The sequence below is a fragment of the Siniperca chuatsi genome, linkage group LG2 (genome assembly GCF_020085105.1).
Source record: "Siniperca chuatsi isolate FFG_IHB_CAS linkage group LG2, ASM2008510v1, whole genome shotgun sequence".
Taxonomy (NCBI): Eukaryota; Metazoa; Chordata; class Actinopteri; order Centrarchiformes; family Sinipercidae; genus Siniperca; species Siniperca chuatsi.
Window position 1 is genome coordinate 19,755,265 of NC_058043.1, and position 20,267 is coordinate 19,775,531.

General features: G+C 40.9%; 1 protein-coding gene across 3 annotated transcripts in view; it reads right to left on the reverse strand.

Annotated features, from left to right (window-relative positions):
• The window catches only part of LOC122888184 (low-density lipoprotein receptor-related protein 1-like), a 94,710-nt gene that overhangs the window by 53,249 nt on the left and 21,194 nt on the right, over positions 1-20,267 (reverse strand). For all 3 annotated transcript variants that reach the window (XM_044222265.1, XM_044222275.1, XM_044222255.1), the window contains exons 3-6: positions 11,983-12,120; positions 8,403-8,522; positions 7,658-7,786; positions 7,278-7,541 (exon numbers count right to left, since the gene is read on the reverse strand). In XM_044222265.1, the coding sequence (XP_044078200.1) occupies positions 7,278-7,541; positions 7,658-7,786; positions 8,403-8,522; positions 11,983-12,120 (651 nt within the window). The remainder of the gene's footprint in view (positions 1-7,277; positions 7,542-7,657; positions 7,787-8,402; positions 8,523-11,982; positions 12,121-20,267) is intronic.

Sequence of the window (20,267 nt, forward strand, 5' to 3'; positions counted from 1 at the left end):
GGCTCAGCTGACAGGGAAGACCAGTGCCCCACCCGACGATGAAAATCAAACACCTAGATGCACCACACTTTATGGAACATTTACACCCCACAGAATTTCAAGACTAGGCTGGAAAAAGAAAAAAACTAGAACACCCCTGCTCTATCCAAACTGTTGTGAATGTGGTGCAGGACCACATAGTGAGGAGAAAAATAGTGAAAAAGAATAACATGAGACATTTTTATACCCCTTTCCCCGGTTCCCTCATTCCCTCCTCTTCCTTCCTTTCCTCAAACACCAGCTCAGCCACATCGAGTCTGAGCCAAGGATCAGACAGAAAGCTATTGTTAAAGCTGAAGGAAAGGAGATGTGCGGATATTTAAGGTCCAGAATGATCAATTTACTGTAGTGAGTGGTGGAAAGTAACCAAGTACTGTACTTAAGTATACCTCTAAGATACTTTACTTAAGTTTTTCCATTTTATGTAGTCCCCAAGTCCAACCACATCTTGCAGTCACTGCTGGTTTCTGCAGGTATTTCCACAGGTTTAATCAACTGTGTGGCCTTTTTTTTTGGAATGGTAATCAAGCTAGGGTGCACCTTCAAAAACTTCAAACTAACTCCTGAGGCAAATATTCAGTTTTAGCTGCTAACCCACAATGTTCACTTAACTGTGTCTGTCTGCCTTTTGGTGCTGGCAGGTAGCGTACAGTTGGTTTTTAGAGCTTTTCCTCTGAAAATAACAGGGTAGCCAAGTAGTTAAGACGCATACCATATAACAACAACATCCACGGTTCGATCCCAGCCGGGGACCTTTGTTGCATGTCTGCATTTCCTGTCTATATCTCTACTGTCGTTATCAAATAAAGGCTGAATTCCCCAAAATAATCTTTAAAACAGTGTGGTTGAACCAAAACAGTAAAGTTGCAGCCGGAAAACCAAAACAATGAGCTAGAAGACGCCAATGCGCTACGTAAAGCTGAGGAGAACTAATTATCTATTGTTTTGTCACTACAAGCTACGCCTTTCACATAGTAGTCATGTGATCCATTGTTAATATTAGAATATTGATTATAGCTGCTTTCAGTAACATTTTGAATGCAAGACTTTTTGTAACTGAGTATTTTAACATTGTGGATTTGCTACTTTTACTTACGCAAAGGATCTAAATACTTCTTCCACAGGGAATGAAAACTATGTCTGCATATGAGTGAGCTAGAGAGAGAGAGAGAGAGAGAGAGAGAGAGAGAGAGAGAGAGAGAGAGAGAGAGAGAGAGAGAGTGGGGAGGAGGGCTTCACACAGCACAAGATTTGTATTTTCACAGCTGCCACAAGCTCTGCTCTCCACAGAACTATCCACACACACTGACTCACACATATACACAAACACCTTAGATATAGGGCTAAAGTCGTGCTGCAGGAGTCCTCTGTCATGCAGTGCTCAGCGTTAAGGGTGGGGGTCTAATATGGTGGTGTGTTTGCCAGGGGTGATCAGGTCACTGTGGTGATTTAGGGGAGACCAGAGGATCAATTTCTCCATCCAGAAAAGAAAAGCTTGTGTGGGAAATGACAAAGCAGATTCCTCGACATAAGAGTGCAATAGAAGTGTGCATAGTGAAAGCTTACTAGCTCTGGACCAATAAATCTGACAGTAATTCCAGAGGAGCCCTCTGTGTTTAGAAAAACTGACACATTTTTCTGGAGAGCCCGACTAGCAAAGGGAGGGAAACACTTTCAGATATTCTGGGTCTGAGTCAAAGTGGAAAACAGATAAAAGAAAAATGCAGATGGACGGAGAGGAAAGGAAGAAAAAGTGAGAAAAAAAGAAAGAAGACAGAGAAGCGAAGAAACAGGGAGAGAGAGAGAGGGATCTGATTTCCACTAGGGAAACTTGGGCATTGCGCAGCAGCATTTCTGAGGTTTATGGGAATCAGGGGCCGTATTCCCAAAGGTGCTCTAATTTCCAACACAGAGTTCTCTGTTTAAACTCTTCCAGCTGCCCCATAACACACTGATTCACTGATTAAGCAATGGATAAACAAAGGGGGTGAAGAGAAGATGCGATATGTGCAATATTTGAAAAGTTCACTTGAAAGCCCTAAAAAAAATGTCCATCCCTTGCTCTCTAACACCCCCTTAGACTCTGTCTCTCTCTCTCCTCCTCATCCATGCATCATCCCCCTATCCCTCCCCTTTGTCTGTTTTCCACAGAGGTGGAAAAACAGTCTGGATTCATTAACTGCAGCTCTGTCTGTCTGAAACTATGCTATAAAAAACAACACAGCATAATTGAAAAAACAGAACCGGCTGCCTTATACTGTCTCTAAACAACTTGTTTTCTACATGTTTTATTGTTCATCTCTCTGCTCCCTGTCTAAGAAAAACAACAGTCAAGAGGATGTCTACAAAATGTATTTAAAATATATTGCTAAATGGAGCAATGCTAGGCAGAGTTTTACTCTAATAACTATATGTAGGCGTACAAGTGGGGTGCATACGTCTTCACAGGCACCCACTGCTCGTACTATGCCGCAAAGGGGATCAACAGTGTAGTTATATGAGTAGCATTACTTTCAATGGAGCTGATATGGTTTTGATAGCTCCGAACTGTCGCTTTTAAATTGTGATTAAAGCTTTAACACCAACCGCTCATACGCCCCAACCCCTACCTCTCCTGCACTCCAAAACACTCCCTCAAGCATCTGGTGAAGGCGTCACACCAGAAACACACAAGCAGGGGGGAGAATGGCAAAACAACAAAAACAAACAAAAAACAACTAAAACTTTTTTCTCTAAATTTGGTTCTCTTATGATCCAGAAGCCATACAAAGCTAGAACAGAAAGAAAGTGGATCATTTGCTGGACTAAAGTGTAGACTGAAAGGCTAAAATGTATTTCACAGTTCAGGGTTAATGTGTGTGTAAGTAAAAGAGGAGAGGAGAGGATAGAGAGAGAGAGAGAGAGAGAGAGAGAGAGAGAGAGAGAGAGAGAGAGAGAGAGAGAGAGGTTTAAAGCTGAATAAAGTGTTGAATGGAGAGAAGATTTGAAAATGTGCTGACTGGCTTGCCTTTTAACAGCACATGACCTCTTAAGGAGATTTCAGGCCAGTGTCTGTGCTAAGCAGCACACGGTAGCTCAGTGTGCAGGGGGAGCAGGTACCGTAGCTTAGTGACATCTCTGGGATCAGCCCTCCTATGCATAATGTGGAGCATCAGCATCTACTACTGAATGTAAATCCATCTCAGTTTCATTTCTAGGTTTCCCATTTGGAGAGCTCTCAGCACCCATATGTTAGAAACAACTGATTAAACTTATTTTAACCCAAACTATATGTATTCAAAGGTTGGATGGATTGCCATGAAATTGGTATAGACAGTTATCGTTCCCAGGAGATGGATCCTGGATCCACTGACTTTCCTAGCACCACCATGAGGTTGACATTTTTGGTTTGTAGTGAAATCTCTCGACAACTTGGATGGATTGCCACCATGTTTGATAGAGACATTCACGTTCCCCTCAGGATGAACTGTAATCACTTTGGTGATCCCTTAACTTCTCATTTAGCGCTATCATCGGGTCAAAATTGAAATTTGTCCGATAGTTTGCTTTATAACTAAATACCAACAAAACAGCCTCGGCTGTACTTTGGGTTTACTGCTAATTAGCAAATGTTAGCATGCTAACACGCTAAACTAAGATGGTTTATGGTACATTATACCTGCTAAACATCAGCATGTTGGCATTGTCATTGAGAGCATGTTAGCATGATGCTGACATTAGCATTTAGCTCCAAGCACCACTGTGGGCTCACATGGGGCTTACATCACCACTTTTGTATGTAGCAATAGCAAAAAACAGACACTGTCAAATATAGAATATATAGTGTTTCATGACAACTAGGAATAGAATAGAAAGTGGGACTAAGAAAGGGAATGTAATGACAGTGAAAGAGAGAGAGAGCAAGAGAGAGAGCAAGAGAGAGAGCGAGAGAGTGCGGGGGTGGAGGGGGTGGAGGCACATCTGGACAATTCATCTGAGGTCATGAGTCATTTCAACAACACGCGTATCATTTCTTGTATGTTCACCACTGCCATTGGTTACTGCTGGCTCCTTCCATGTTGACTGTAAGCATAAACATGCTCCTCCTATTCTGTCACACTCACACCAGCAGCCTGTCCAAAAGACCAACTGTGCTGTCTAAGCAGTTGCTCCAGACTCGACTGGAACAGATCCAACCAAATTTTGTATTTTTTTTAATATATTTATTATTGGGGTCCTCTAGGGGAATGCAGCACTTTAGATATTTCAGACATCATTTGTCATCATAAATATAAAGGTTTATACGTTTTCCCATGCTTTGTGTCATATCCTGAGACATGGTTGCTTTTATTCTGCAAAACAGTCACACCAGAAAACAACCAGGACTTTATTTTCTTTGTCAATTTGATTAGTCTCATTAACAATCGAATGCCTTCAAATGACATCTCTAAGCATTTTTCTTATCTCACTCATGCACGTACTGACATGAAAATTGTGATATTGTCACTTGGATACAGGAAGAGCCCTTCAATTACTTCCTTATTTCAGCAAAACAGCTCTAATCCTTCGTCATTAGTCATGCGCATCCTGTCCATGCTCCTTAATGCAGCCAGTTATCCATTTTGTCTGTGTGTGTGTGCGCACACATGTGTCTATCAGGATGTGTCTGCACATGAGCGCTGCAGCGTGTGTGGGTGTGTATGTGTGTGGCGGACAGCCGTGGAGAACCCAGTTGAAGCTTCTGGAATTTCCTGCAAATTCTTCTGGTCCTTAAATTGATGAGTCCAATATGTGCCGAGGTTCTGGTTAAAGCTGCATGATTATAGTAACACTGCTAATCCTTGTTCTTTTAATTACTCTGGTCATAATTATTAAGCACAAATACATGTTTTTTCCTAATAGGAAATCTCTACATCAACGTGGCACTATTTCTGTAATTTTGAGCAGGACGTTTTTTTTTCCTGCATAAGCCTGATTAATTAAGGGATATACTGTATAATGCACTAATAACAGATATGGCATTAGGCTCGAAACAGACAGAGAGGTGCATCAGGCTTCATCTTCATCTTATTACTGTGAGGGACACCAAAATGCCTCATGCATAATTTTTATTGTTCAGAGCTTGTCTGAGATCATCTGGTTGAAATGAACATATTTCCAAATGACAGCTACACGCCGTTGTGTGTGCATGTGGAGGACAGAGCTGCCCGACTGTCATCATTCGGTCTTTTCATTTTCTCTGATGGTCTGCACTGAGAAAGTCATTTCTGTCATGTAGATGCATTCTTTAGTCACATGGAAAAGTGATGTGAACGGAGACAAGTCACTGCACACTGAGTGGATGTGATAGGTCACAATGCTTGTATGCAAGTAAAATACAGAGTAAGAGAAAAGAGAGTCCATACAGTATTTCTGCGTTATATGCAAAGTTAAGGGTTAAGTAAAGGGAGTGGGGAGGGATGATGACATGGCGGCGCCGACGGACGCAGCGGCTTTGCTCTCCCTGGAGTGGGTTATGCTTGTTATGTTTGTTTTTACAAAATTTCGGTGTACAGCTGTGCAATGACAATAAAGGCATTCTATAATTCTGTGAGTTATGGGGAGAACCCGGGAAGGACACGGCAGAGAATATGAACATGAACAACGATGCAATGTTGTTTTAATTCAAGGCAAAGACCTTTAATTAATGTTTGCAGATAAGTATGACAATACAGATAGTTATAAACCATCTGTCAACCAACTTTCTTAAAAATACTACAATGATGCATTCCTGTTGGCTTTGTGTGGATAAAAGTGTTGTCTCTGTGGCTGCTTTCCCTCTGATTCACAGTGAAGACAAGCTGCCCGAAAGCCAGGCTGCAACACGGCCAGGAACTTGAAGCAAAGAAGTGATAAAGGGGAAGCGGGATGTGGGTGTGGAGGCTTTTGACCTGCAGGTTGTCTACACTCAAGAGCATACACATACACACTGCATTCAATCACGCTCCTTAGAGCTCCACTGCCTGTCTTTTAGTTACATTTTTACAGGAGAAAAGACTGAGTGTTTTCTGAAATGAAACTTAAGCCATGGAAAAACACAGCTGCTTTTAATGTGTCACAATATCTCTGACCCACAGGCTGTGCACAAGCACAGAGAAGCTAAGGTATTGATGCTCAATTCGGTTTTGGCTACATTTCTGGACATGTTTTGTCTACGTGTATACGTGTATTTGAACCATATTTGAAACAACCCACATGTGTACATGAACATTCAGACCAACAAGCCCAGCCAAATCACTGTCTGCAAAAGATGTAAATCAGACAAAAAAAATTATTCAAGTTGAGGATCAGCTATTACCCCTATCTGATAGGTGGGGAAGACCTTGGAGGGCCAAAAGCACAGGTGAATCAGAATTACTTAAAATTCTGATTTGTTAGATGAATGTCACACAGGTAGACATCTGATTCCAACTGCATTCATTTCTTGATAGCAACAGGACCGAAACTAGACCTGAAAACATCTGATTCAATGTGCTTTTTCTATATTTACCAGGCTATGTAAAGGCTGATTTCTAATGAATACAGTTTGGACGTGTTCTTTAAATTGTGTGTGTCAAAACAAACTTGTAGCCATATATAGGTAGCCTTATTAAATGGTTTCAAGGTCTACCTGCTGCAAGAGCCATGGGCGAAATGGATTGGAAATCTGCTGTGCTGCTTTTTTCTGTATTTTCATCTTGTACTGTATTGTATGCGTCATGTATATGCTTCCTGCATGAATAATGGAAGCATGGGATGTACTTATTTGAGTGAAATGCTATACAAATACAGAATTTTTCCTCCTCCTTTGTATATGAAGTGAGAGGAAAAAGTGTGATTGCTTCTCACACAGGATCTAATTGGGCAAATACACATCACATTAGGAAAAGACGATGCAAACCCTACGAGCAAAACTAGAAAATTCAGCTTGAAAAAATCATGAGAGGTTTAACAGATCGCTGTGTGGTGGTGTTCAGAGTTTCCTTCCAGTTCTTGTGCTGTTACCACAGCTCTTGCCACCTGAGCTATTGAAATTTGCAGAGGAAATTCACCTTATATATGGCCTCCAGGAATAAAATATACTAAAAAAAATTGCAATACACACCCACAAAAATACACATACTTGTTGCAGTGTTAGGCTGCTGTTTCTGCTGTTGTATTATGTATTACGCGTGGAGAACTGGGTCATAACATTCTGCTGTGTACCCGAGTGAAGTTGCATACTGCTGTGGTGTACTCACGGTGTAGGCTGAGGGAGATGTTGATGACTCTCTCCTCTGTGAAGCTCTTCAGATTAGGGATCTTGGCACATTTGAGGTGTGTGGATGAGGGGGAGTCTCCTACATGGATCCAGCAGACAGTCTCCTGGGTATAGAGGAAGTCCATGGCTGTGGTTTGTTTGGTGCTGGTGGACAGCAGGCTGTGCACTGTGGTGCCGCTCAGAGAGGTGGCTTGGATGTTCTGGGAGTTGGCGATCAACAGGACAGGCAGACGGTCTACTGGCACTGGAATGTAACATGGAGATAACTAACGGTTAACAGGAGGAACATGAACAGAACATCCCCACAGTATCAGTCAAACTAGAGTACATTTAGTCTTGCCGCTGTCTGCTGGTACTTACCATTCTTGGCCTTGCACGAGCGGTTGTCTGGCTGGGACAAGTAGCCCTCCACACAGGAGCAGGTGTAGGAGCCTTCAGTGTTGGTACAGGACTGACTGCAGGTCCCATACACACTGCATTCATCAAAATCTGAACATAAACAACAGATGGTCTTACTGCTCTTGGTATAGCAAATAACAAATTCTAGTTTAGTTTCCTATTAACTTAAAAATACTAACTACTAATTATGTGTCTCTTGCTCTGTTTATTTTGGTCAGACTAAGTTTGTAATTCACTAAAGGTGTCTTGTTGCACAAAGTAACCATTATATCAGTGAGGTTTGTGTTACTCATAAATCCCAATCAAGGTTTCTAAACAGGATTTTGTGGGAAATGCTCCACTCTCCCAGGCCCCCTGAACTACCCACTGTGTGCTCTGAACTTGATTCAATTTCTCCAAAACCAGAGTAAACACTGGTGCAGCTTTGGAAGCTAAAAGTACTTCAGCACTGATGTGGAATTACCGGAGAGGTAAGCACGTAAGCCACGTAAAGCTTATGTTTGTAGTTGATGCAACATAGCAAACAACATAATATTATTACAGATATCCAGTAGTATTCTCATCCGTTCATGTGCTAGGTGTCTGCCACTTCATGCAGGAATGCTATTACTATTATTCCAGACTTATTGATTAAATACTTGCGGCACATACTTAACCGCAGGTGTCATGGAGGGCCAGAGGGCGGCCATTGCTTAGAGGAACTCACCTTTGCATGTCTTTCCATCTGGGCTGATCTCATAACCACTCTTACAGTAACAAACAGGCCCTCCTGGAGTCACTGCACAGTTTTCCTGACAACCCATGAGCGAGCAGTTGGATATAAACTCTGGAAGGAGACAAAAGAGGGGAGGGGGACAGAAGACAGGACAGAGTTTTTGGCATAATGTGCGTAGGAAGACAGGAAGGCGACAGACATTGTATAAAGGAATGACTACTAAGGCATTAGGTGTTTATTCGTGTTTTTTTCCTGTTACTGACATTATGTTATTGGGCTGAAAATACTGCATCAGTGGTTCTAATAGGAGGTGGATTTGTGTATAATTCTGTAATAATCCATTCAGCATATCACTATAAACCCACAGATTATGCTGTGATTACTCATTTCATTCATCCTGCTGGCAGAAGACACAGAGAGAGGCACTTGAAGTGTGTGGCTAAATTAATGAACTACACTGTCTGCAGCCTCCACCTGACAATGAAGCATATACAAATAATTAGCAGTCAGCTCAGTTACCCATCAACTCATCATCAGCCGTAGAACTGGCAAGAGATGTGACCTACAGTAAGTGTTGTTGGATGTATTGTGACTACATGTCAGCAGTTCAGAAACGGACAGGCTCTCAGACACAGTTACTAGCTCTTTCCTTGAAAAAAACAAAACAAACATCTATTCAACCAGAATGTGTCACCAATGAGAGTGATGAGTTCAGGATTGGAAAACATGATTCAACCCATCAAGTGGATCATAAGTGAACAACAGCTCAGTACAAAAGCAGTAGAGATACAGAATGAGAAAAACAAGAAAACAAAACATTTTCACATGTAGCTTTGGAAGACTTTAGTCCATAACATATGACCATTTTATTGTTATTTTCCACTTTTGCCTATGACTATATTTTTCCAAAGATGAATTGTGTTTCTGTTTCTGTACCCCTCTGTTTAAATGTTTGCTTTGGTCACAGAGCATTAAGAGGTTCTAATATGATCCATTTCTACTATTAGAACTATCAAGTTTGCTGGTTCTGCATGTGGTTCCACTGTCGACTGAAGTTCTCCAATCTTCAGAAGTGCTAGCAATGCGGACAATTACAGCTGGTCAAGCTAATGCATCAACACACCCATTAACAAGGATACAGTGCTGCTACTGTACAAACACCATTCTAATATTATTTTAAACGTATCAATGTCAGCAAATTGCAAATATGAGTCTGAAAAGAAATACTTTTAATTATTTGATTCTGAGTTAGTGACATCAAAATGTGATTTTCAACTTCATGTTTTAAATCACTAAAATATGATGTCCTTTCAAGTTTTTAAGTGACGTTAAGGCGGATTGTTCCTTTAACTAAAACAAATATTAGATACAAAGTCAAAGTCTAAATGGAAGGCCAGAGACACAATAGAAAACAACAAATACGTCTGCCCTGCACTCAAAATCAGTGCCTCCCCGCTAACCCCAACCATCTCCAAGGCTGTACACACATCAAATGTAGAAGGGCACAAACGCAACACACTACAATCACACTTTCCAGCCAGCTGACCGACGCATAATGGAATCTCTGCAGAGTTTTCAACAGTGCACTGCATATTCTGTGAGATATAAATCAAGACACAGTGAGTCATAGTCAAACAGACACAGCCATGTCAAACCCGGCTGAGATCTATCAGTCACAAGTGATTCACTTTGCCCAGAAACACTGGCAGACAATTCACACCAACGCAACACCTCTGGGGAGAGAGATGCATGATTAAGAATGTCGCCAGTCTTTCAAGATAAAAGAAACGAAAGCCCACAGTTTTGGAGCTATACTGTACTGTACATAATGTATTTCTGTACTGCTGACCAAATGAATTTCCTAAATCAATAATAAAGTTAAACTTCCACCTGAACTGTTCCAAAGAACTATAACTGCTTGGCAAAAAACAAAACAAAAACGAAAATCAGCAGATTTCACTTTAGTTTGTGCATTTTTAGCTATTAGACTTTGAAGTGATCTGCCCTGCTGTCAATCCCATACAATTCATTGAATATTATAGACAAGTACACAAGCACTTCCTGCTGCACTCCAGAGGCATGCTGGGACAACCACAGTTCAAATTACAGACATGCCTGGAATTTTCCAAAACAAGTCTGAGCACCTAACAACTGAGATGTGTTTAGAAAACCAACATGGGCAACAATATAAACAACCTACCGTGACACATACCTCAAAATATTTATTTTGGAGCAAATAAAACTAGATAAAATGTTATGTTTTGGTTCAGAATGCAGACCACTCATATCAATCAGATGACCCCTGACAGGGACACTTATAAAAACAACTTGGAAACCAGAGATATGTATGTTACAGGCACATTTACACACTTACACACACAGAAAAACCATAACCCTTTAACCTAATCCTAAACCCTGAAATTAACAGTCAGTCATGGACCCCATCTTTGTCCCCAGAAAGCTGGTGCGTCCCCATATGTGGGTAGATTTCTGTGGTGAATACATAACAAATGCACTCACACACACACACACACACACATACATACACGAAAGTCCATTCTCACCTCAAAGTCCAGCTAGCCTGAAAGTGCATGAAAATTTGATGTCTTTTCCCATGCCTCTCTCCATGTTTCTTTAATAAATATTTCATCCTAACTCATTTTCTAACCATGTGTAGTGGGGAGATGAAAAAACAGGTGCACACACTGTGCCAATCAAAATCTCAGAGCCTTGGGATAGAATAATAATTCAGTCTTGTGTTTTGGTTCAGTAAGATTCTTAGTTGTTAGTTTTGGCATATATCAAGCAAAATGAAAATCTATCTTTAATACCAATCAAGGTTATTCAAGAGTATTATACACTTCAGGGTAAATATTAGTGATGCAGCACTAATGATGCCTGATGGCTAGTTTAACATTTATAGGATCTGTGTTAAGGATTTAGCCCAATTTGAGACACAAAGTAGCTTGATGGACAGTATTTGACTATCTACTGTCAGTTGTGTTCCTCTGCTTGACAGACATGATTCCCTTTAGACCTTCACCCTTTCATGTAATAATTCGTCTATTCAGTAAAGATATATTGGTCTTTTGCACAATCAAGTTCTATTTCTCTCTTAGTGTGGTCAACTTGATCAGCACATTCTTTTAAAGGGCATTTACATTATTTAGCCTCATCATAAATTGCTTCCTTGTTTCTGGTTTCAAAATGACAAACTTCCCCAATTTAATGCATTATCCGAATGAATGAATGACTGGTTTGCTCCACATATTAACGGACACAGGATGTCAAACATTCATTTGGTTGTGTCTCCATACAGAATTGCTGCTGGATGAAAAAACCAACAACAACACATAGAGCGTGTTTTAACACAGAAGACAGTACATTCCAATATTTATTGGTATAACCAATTATGTGGTAAATCCATCTGTTACTGTGACTTCATCTTCTTCCATACAGACAGCGTGTACTAGCACAAGAATTGTATTATTAACCTGCACACATTCATATTGCATATCCCAAAAAACGCACGTGTCCTTGTATGTTGACGGTGTGTGTGTAACGGTGATACCTCTGCAGTGTGGTCCCTCATCCCAGCCGTCAGTACAGTCTGGGGCCCCGTTGCACAGTTTGCTCATGTGGATGCAGACTTCTGTTCCTCCACACTGGTACTCATTGGGAGGGCATCGTGATATGGTACTGTGTGGACCTGAGGAAGACAAACACAAATGTGGTCGAGTGAAAAGGTCAGGACAAAGTAAGAAGTGAAATTGTATTTATTAATACTGGCCGAATTTGTGCTATTTCCAAACACTGTTTTCTGTAGCCTCTTGGTGTAATAACCCTTTGTATAAATTAATAGATGTCAGTTTTGCTACTTTATATCTTGTAAAATTCAGCCTCTACTCAGTTCATGAAACCCTCAGAAACTCTACATCAACAGTAAAGATAAGACACATATTTCATCTTCTAAATAAATGTGGTCACTTTTCAAGATTCTGCTTTAATCCTGGTTCTGTTATTGTTTCCCATTAATTGATAACTGAAGTATTTATTAATTTCACACACACTGTTTGACCTGGGCATGATTGTATGCAGTACATCAATCAAATTAGAGACTACAGATAATTCAACATATCATTCCAGCGAAATGGCTACATATATTTAATCAACTGAAACAGAAAGACATTAGACACCGTATAATGTTGTGGATGGCATTATTATTAACCATTAATCTATCCCAAATAGAGTCTTTCTTAGTCGCATTATTAATTTTCATTTGATGTACAGTATATTGAATGTGTACCACTGTAGATTGTTGTAAGTTGTATATCAAAGTAAAAGATGCAAAATTCAACATACTGGATTTTTGAGAGGTCCGTGTGCAACTCTGTCAACTAAAAGTCACTAAAATTGTTCTTTCTGCTTGGGTATGCAATAAGAACCATTCTCAGCAGGCAGAAACACAAGTGCAATGTCATGCCAAAATGACACCAAAATTGCAGTACACCTTATCTGCGAGCACAGCTGCAGCTATGCCTCTCCACACACCCTGCTGTAAGCTGGTTTGTTTGGAGCTATGAAGGCACATAAAGTACAGAACATTGATCTTACCCTGGGATCTTTGTCATATGCCTTCTCCCTTTGTCTTTCATCCATTTTGTCTTGACTATAAACTGTTCAGTGAAGCAGAGATGCTTTAAAATCAATCTTTATGAAACACTGCCCTTTCATTCTACCAGTGGATGACAGACTTTCTAACAGACAGCGGGCACTATGTGTGACTGACAACATATTTGTCTGACTGGAGCAACACAGAAATGTTTCTCTACCATCTCCCCCCAGTGGGCGCACATCAAGCTATCTGTTCATTTATATTTGTGGATGGCACCACAGTGGTGGATCTCATCACAAACCATTATACGTCCAGATACAAGAAAGAAGTAACCTGCAGTGGGTGTGCTGTGCAGCAAACAACCTGGCTATGAATACACTAAAAACAGGTGGGATGAAGACTGACTCCCAAAGAGCCCTCATGCTCACCCTTTTTGGGAATCAATGGGCCAACTTAGTAGTGAGATATGAACTGGAAAAACCCTTAAATGTACTGTACTGAAATCTCTGGTATGATAGACTTCAACACCTTCTTCTCAAGAGTGTCTGACCACGTACACCCAAAAAACCCCACATTGGAAACCATTAACCACTTCTTAGCATATTCTTGGATTTAAATTCTTTACAACACTGGGAAAACCATCACTTCACACTCTACACTTTACAGTTACAGTTATAGCCTGTGGAACTGTATGTATTCTATAAGCATCACCTTCATGTCCTTCACAGTCCAGGCACTGAGTGTCTACTTCATAGAAATACAGTAATGTAGTCCACTGTAAAGACAACATATTTAATGGCTGAGGCAATTATTTAAACCTTCACTTAATAACAAAATTCATAATAAGACAATATACATCAGGATCTGTCAGCAGAGTGATTGATCAATTACACTGTACGTGCGTGTTGCGGTAATTAATCAGAGCTGCATGTCTTAATGTCAGGAAAAACTTGCTACATTTTTATAAGTTGGGAAACCCTATATATATTGTGTAAAGTCCTCTTCTTGTACCACGCCTGCAAGCATGTGTTGTCAAACTGGTATACTTTCATAAACTGTCACTGCAAGAACATCACAAAGGCAAATTCATGTCCATGAAAAAGTTCTGATTCTAAAATGATTTGTTCAAGAAAACTTGCATGTTTGTTTGTCTCTGTTCCCCTCTTTTCCTAATGCTAGCCATTTTGTTTCTTTACCTTGTTTCCCAATACTTCTGCCTTCCCCTTCTCATCCGTCATGGATATACATTTATCTTTTCCTCTTGCCAACTTAGCAGGCTGAACCACAAGGCAGAAATTCAAAGAACCATTGTGGCAGCAAAAGATGGCCACTAGAGAAAACTAGCAGGAATTACAAACACATCATTATCCTAGCTGGGTCTAGCCAAATGACTACTTTCACTACATCTACAGCGTACACACATCCATCCCAGAGGCAAAACACAGACGGTAAGCATGCCAGTGTAGTTGCATGCAGGCCTGGTATTGTAGTATGTGCTAAGAGAGGACTTTGGGATCCCTGGGAAAGAAAACATATTCATCTTGGATGAATATGAGTTTGGCCAAAACTACTCCTTCCAAGACACTAAATCTGTGTAGCTTTAACTCGATATAGAACTGAATGTACTGCTAAAATCATTGGACAAGCAGCAAGGGCTTTTCCCTTAATAACCTTATTACTGAACTTTCATCCATAAAAAGACTAATGACTCAGCAGAACTTCCTGAAGTCCAATTAGTCTATGTGCTACTCACAACTCTGTGCTGTATCTCCAAACTGCTGTCACCACTGTCCAAGTCTATGGACTGTGAGATGACTGACTATATAACCGTTAGAGACAGTGTGAATTTTGGCACAATAATTACAACAAAAACTATAATTAACAAACCTAACCCTATACAGTAGCTGTTTTGACAACATTTATGTGTTTATTAAAGCTATTAACCATGATAGATACCATACTCCAACCATACTCTCAGAGTAGAATGCATGAGGCTTGTTTGTAGGAAATTTGTCTGTACCAAACACCTTTATTGCATTGCATGTTTTCATTTCAAATATGGCAGACAGAGGGACGTTTCTATTAAAGAAATAGTTAGACATTTTGGGAAACTTATCTCAACTTATTTGCTTTCTTGCTGACAGTTAGATCAGAAGATCGATTCCACTCTCATGTTTGTGTGCTAAATACAAAGCTAGAGCCAGCAGGTGGTTAGCTTAGCATAAAGACTGGAAACAGGGGAAACAGTTAGTCTGATTCAATAATATGCTTACCAGTACCTCTAAAGATCACAATCAACACATTGTACGCTGCGTGTTTAAACCGAAATGTAAGAACGATAATTTCTTTATGGGGAGTTACTATTTCTTGGCAACCTAGCAGTGACAGCAAGATTCATGGAAGTCCCTGTACTCAGCCGATGGTCTAAATGGCCAATGGATTAAACAAATAAGATATAACATGTTAATTAGTGAAATTTAGAGCTGTTGGGAGGCATATATTTTTTAACTTTGGGGGGAGCTAGTCTTCATACTTATTATTTGTTATTATCATTATTATTTTTTTATCTTGTTTTTAATGTTGTACAGCACTTTGGTTCAGTTTTGGTTGTTGGAAGGTGCTATAGAAATAAAGTTTGATTGATTGATTGATACTGCTAAGCTAAGCTAATCATTGCTAGCTCTATTTTCATAATTTGTGACTAGAAATGAGAGTGGTATTGATCGTCTCATCTAACTCTCAGCAAGAAAGCAAATAAGCAAATTTCCCAAAATGTTGAACTATTCCTTTAAATTTCACTGATTCATAGAACAAATCACTAAAACTACATTAAAAAAATATAAGAACAATGATGATATGACTTATAACGGTAGATAATTTGTCTACTTGCTGTCTATTTTTAACTGAAAAGTAGATTAAAAAATACAAGCAAGACGCCTGAACTTCTTCCTTCCTTCCTGTCTTTTTTTTGATGCATGAACTTTATTTGAAACCGATCACTCGTCATCTCATCTTTCTCAGCCCACGTGGAAAGTCAAACTGTTGGCTGTCCCTCCACTTCCTCAATCTCTCTCTCTCTCCTTTCTCTCCTCCCATCATTTTTCCACCAACATCTGTTGACCCATTTACAGTAAGTGTATAAGAGGGAGGGCAATGTGTGGAAAACGAACACAGTAAGAAACAAAGAGAGCGAGAAAGAGAAAGTGAGAGAGGCAGAGAGCAGACAGAGAGGACCAAGTGGAACACCTCATCCACAGGAAGTGGATAGAGCCCCACAAGGCTTCATTCTTGTGCGAGCTGGCAGCGGTCGGCGGGGCCGCAGTGGAAAAGGCATTGCTAATTTGAATTAAACAGGGTCTTTTATTCAACATTCCTCTACTGTGAGTGAGCCAGGTTAGCAAGCCCAAACCTTTTTTTCTTTGAGAAGTTTCTTTCTTTGCTCTATTTCTCTACACAGCTTGTTGAATAGTTCAGTGAAAGATCCACACAGGCTGGCTGGTACAGCTTCAGCTATTCTGTTCTGTAGCTCAATTGGGGCACCCAAGGAAAACAAAAGTAATCCTGGTGTCTCCATCATCGACCCATACAGGCTATCCTTGTGACAGTGCCAGTGGGTGAAAACTGAGGCTGGAGATTTGACCATTCTTTTCCTATGGAGAACTGGAGATTGTTCTAAGGCTTCGTTTCACTGCTACAGACGTCAGAGAGACGTCAGTAGATACCAGGACAGATTTCACTTCTTCCATAGGTCTGTCTGACTCAACTAATTTGTCTGATGATGTACAAACAGACACAAACAGCTTCAGCGTTCATCAAAATTGCAAGTATGGCGTTTGAGGCAAATACCTATATAGAAGCAATATTTCGGCAGGCAAGTCAAACAAAGCCTTTCTTTCTCTCTCAGCATCTATCAAAACAAGATTGCTGCATGCTGGATTTCAGACACCTTGCACGAGTGGAGTCTTTAAGCTGCTACACAGAGGTAGATCACGTGCACTTTTCCAGTCCGAGGGAGTGAAGGCAGAGGGGGTGGCGAGGAAGGGTGGGGGCAAGAGAACTAAGGCCATTGTTTGGATCACACAAATCGGCTGTGGCCCTCTAAAAAGCAGGCTGAGCCGGGGTGTTGTAAGCAGCGTCACGTGCAAAGCCTGAGCTGAACTGTGGCATGGCCACCTGGAGGGAGAGCTGGGGAAATGGTGAGGACCACTGGGGGCACAATGATGGAAGGGGAACTGGCACTTTCGAATTATGTGCCGTTTTAGGATTAATATTTTAAGACACATTCGCCTTAGGTTTTGTTAGTTCCTTTGATAGTTTTATAAGTCTTGACAGGGTTTTTTTTCTTTCACAAGTAATGTTTTTGCAGAATTACTCATCTTGGAAACTGTCTCTTGATCTGTGTTTCCTCTCCAGTAGTAGAAAGAGGCCCAGCTGACTGAAAAGGAGTCAAGATCTGGGTCTGGATCAGACTGTCCCTGAGCCCAAAGCTTGTTAGGCTGTGGGGATTTTCCACTCACTAGTTCATGCTTCCCCCCATATGCTAGTTAACACAATGCTCATTCAACCAATAACAAACACACAAACAAATAACAAGATGCTGCCAGTGCTGGAGCAAAACATAAAAGGGACTCTATGTGGCCCAGAATGAGGCCAACTGTAGAAAGCAACGTAGCTACCCACTGACTTGAGTTTATTTTAAATACAACAGACCTTTCAGCATATGAAACAATGTCAATGAAATACATATCCATACATATCCAAACTATTACAGAACATGCGACTAACAAGCATTAGATAATTAAAAAGAATCCTGCTACTTTTCACAAACATCAACCATCCAGATATAGATAGAGTAATTTAATGTTGATCCATAAATACACCTCATGAATAAATAGTGTTGCACCACTTTACTGCCAGCAGCTCTTAATGACATACTAATACTGGGTTTCTCTGACCACTGATGACCATGTCCCCACAAACTGGCTGGCCCTCTCTCTGCGATGCTCTTGGCCCACATGACACATTCTTGGACGGAGCACCCGAATCCTGACCAAGCAGCCCCGAGGCACCCCTTGACCTCTCTCCATCGTCTGCTCTGCCAAAGACACGAAACTCCAAACAAAACTAGGACACGGCACCGAAAACAAGACGCAATAACAACCAGAGCTTCATTTAGGCTAAGAGAGGACCCAGTGGCTAACATGGGAGTTTGTATTTTGATGTTGCTACTCAACACAGTCTTGTCAAAAAGATCACGGGCAGCAGAAGAGCAGCCACAGCAAGAGCTAGCAGCAGAGTAGTGAGGGTAACAATGGCTGCACTTCACCACTGTTTATTTCTGACAGCTATCCTATAAACACATCACTCCGCAGGTGAAAAACAACACATTATTCTACCACTCCAACCACACTTGTGGGTGCTTCACAAATACTAAAGTGGGTTTATTTTCAGCTATCTGAATTTCCTTTATCCAGGCCATCACATCTCAGTTTAACAGTGTTTTATATCTACAGCATAAATGCAGGTTATTATAACCATCTCTGGCTTCAACTCTGGTGGCAGACTGTGGGTCCTCTCTGCACTCTGCACTTGATGGTTGGATGTTGGGTCTCTGGTTCCCTGCTTACCCCTTTCCGTCCAAAAGATAACACCACCACATTTTTATTGCTTCCTGGGGGGCTTCTGGGGTGGCTGGCAGGGCGACAAGCAAAGCAGGAAGGCTAAATCCAGCTCTCGAAAGCACAACAAACTGAGCCTTCTCCAAACACAGCAGCACCGCTGCTCCTCAGGGCAGAGAGACCATTAAGCAAACAGTTCTATCAGCAAAGTAAATTGCAAGATTCATACAGGACAATACCACCAGATTCCCCAACCAAATAAATAGATTGAGCCTATATCGGTATTTGTTATGAAAGAGGAAAAGTAAACAAATGCACACAAAGGAAATCAATGATGAAATTTCAAAAAGTTTTGCCATTCACCTATTTCCTTAAGCTCATGCATAAAAGGACAGATAATAAAAGTTGTATCAACACATTTTACTCACACACACAGTTGCATACAAGTGTTCATTCAGGCAGACAGACACAGTCTTTCTGTCTCTCTTTCTCCCTTTTTTCTCTCACAGACACATACAAATGAAAGAAGAAAAATAGACCTATTGCCTACAGAATAAGGTTCTTACATAGCGACTCTATTTCTGAGATTGAACAGACTCATTATTTGATTCATTCGCCTCTTATTTCCTCACAATGGACTGAGGATTAACTTAAAACTATTAGTATTGTGCAAGTTTTTCTTATAAAGAGCAGAGAGGGGGCCATACTGCAGCCCCAGAATGACAAAATATCTGAAAGGCACTTCAGTCTGTTTTGGCTTAGAGTTTTTACCCAGAAAGCAAGAGACTAAGTTTAATCATCACAAATTAAGCACCAAGCCCCTCTCCAGACAGTCCTTTTCATTTGTTACGTAGAGCATTAGAGAACTAATTCAAAAGGACAGACGACTAATTATCGCATAGAAAAACAGCTATGCAAATGACAGGAAAGGCTCAAGGGAGTCGGAGAGGAGGACGAGCGCAATCGTCATCGTAAGAGCCAAGAAACCCGAGGAGATCGAAGTTAGACAACCACTGCAGAAGACAAGCTGTGTGTTCAATAATGCACTCTCGCATACAGGATGTAGTCATTTATTACTGCTTCTAATCAGACACAAGGTAGTTTGCCGTACAGAGAGAAAGACCGGCCACAAGGCATAGCCAGGTGTTCAGCATCTGTGTATCTCTTTTATGAAGCAGGGTGGGGGCTTCAATTACCCAAATTATCATATTATTATTGTTCGTGTCTCTCTCCTGTATCATAAACCCCGCTCTGTCTCTCTTGTTGTCCCAGGCTTGCTTCGAGTCCCCCCCTAAGGGTGCCTCTGGCCTGCCCCCCTCCTTCTGTGAAGAGCACTGCTGAGATTACATAATGGTCTTTTTAAAATTTAAACCCCTGACACGCTTTTCTTGGCTGAACACAGGCCGGGCTCTCTTGTCCTGCTTCAAGGGGCCAGCTTTGCCCTCTCTACTACCCCAGCATCAACTCCTTATCTAAAAATGACCAGCTGGTGGCCTGTGGATCACATCCGGCTCACCACACCCTTAAATACAGCATGTATATATATATAATTTCTGTTGTTTCTCTATATTTCTTTAGTGTTACAGTTGCATAAGTTCTGTCTGTAATAACAAATTTTGGGGC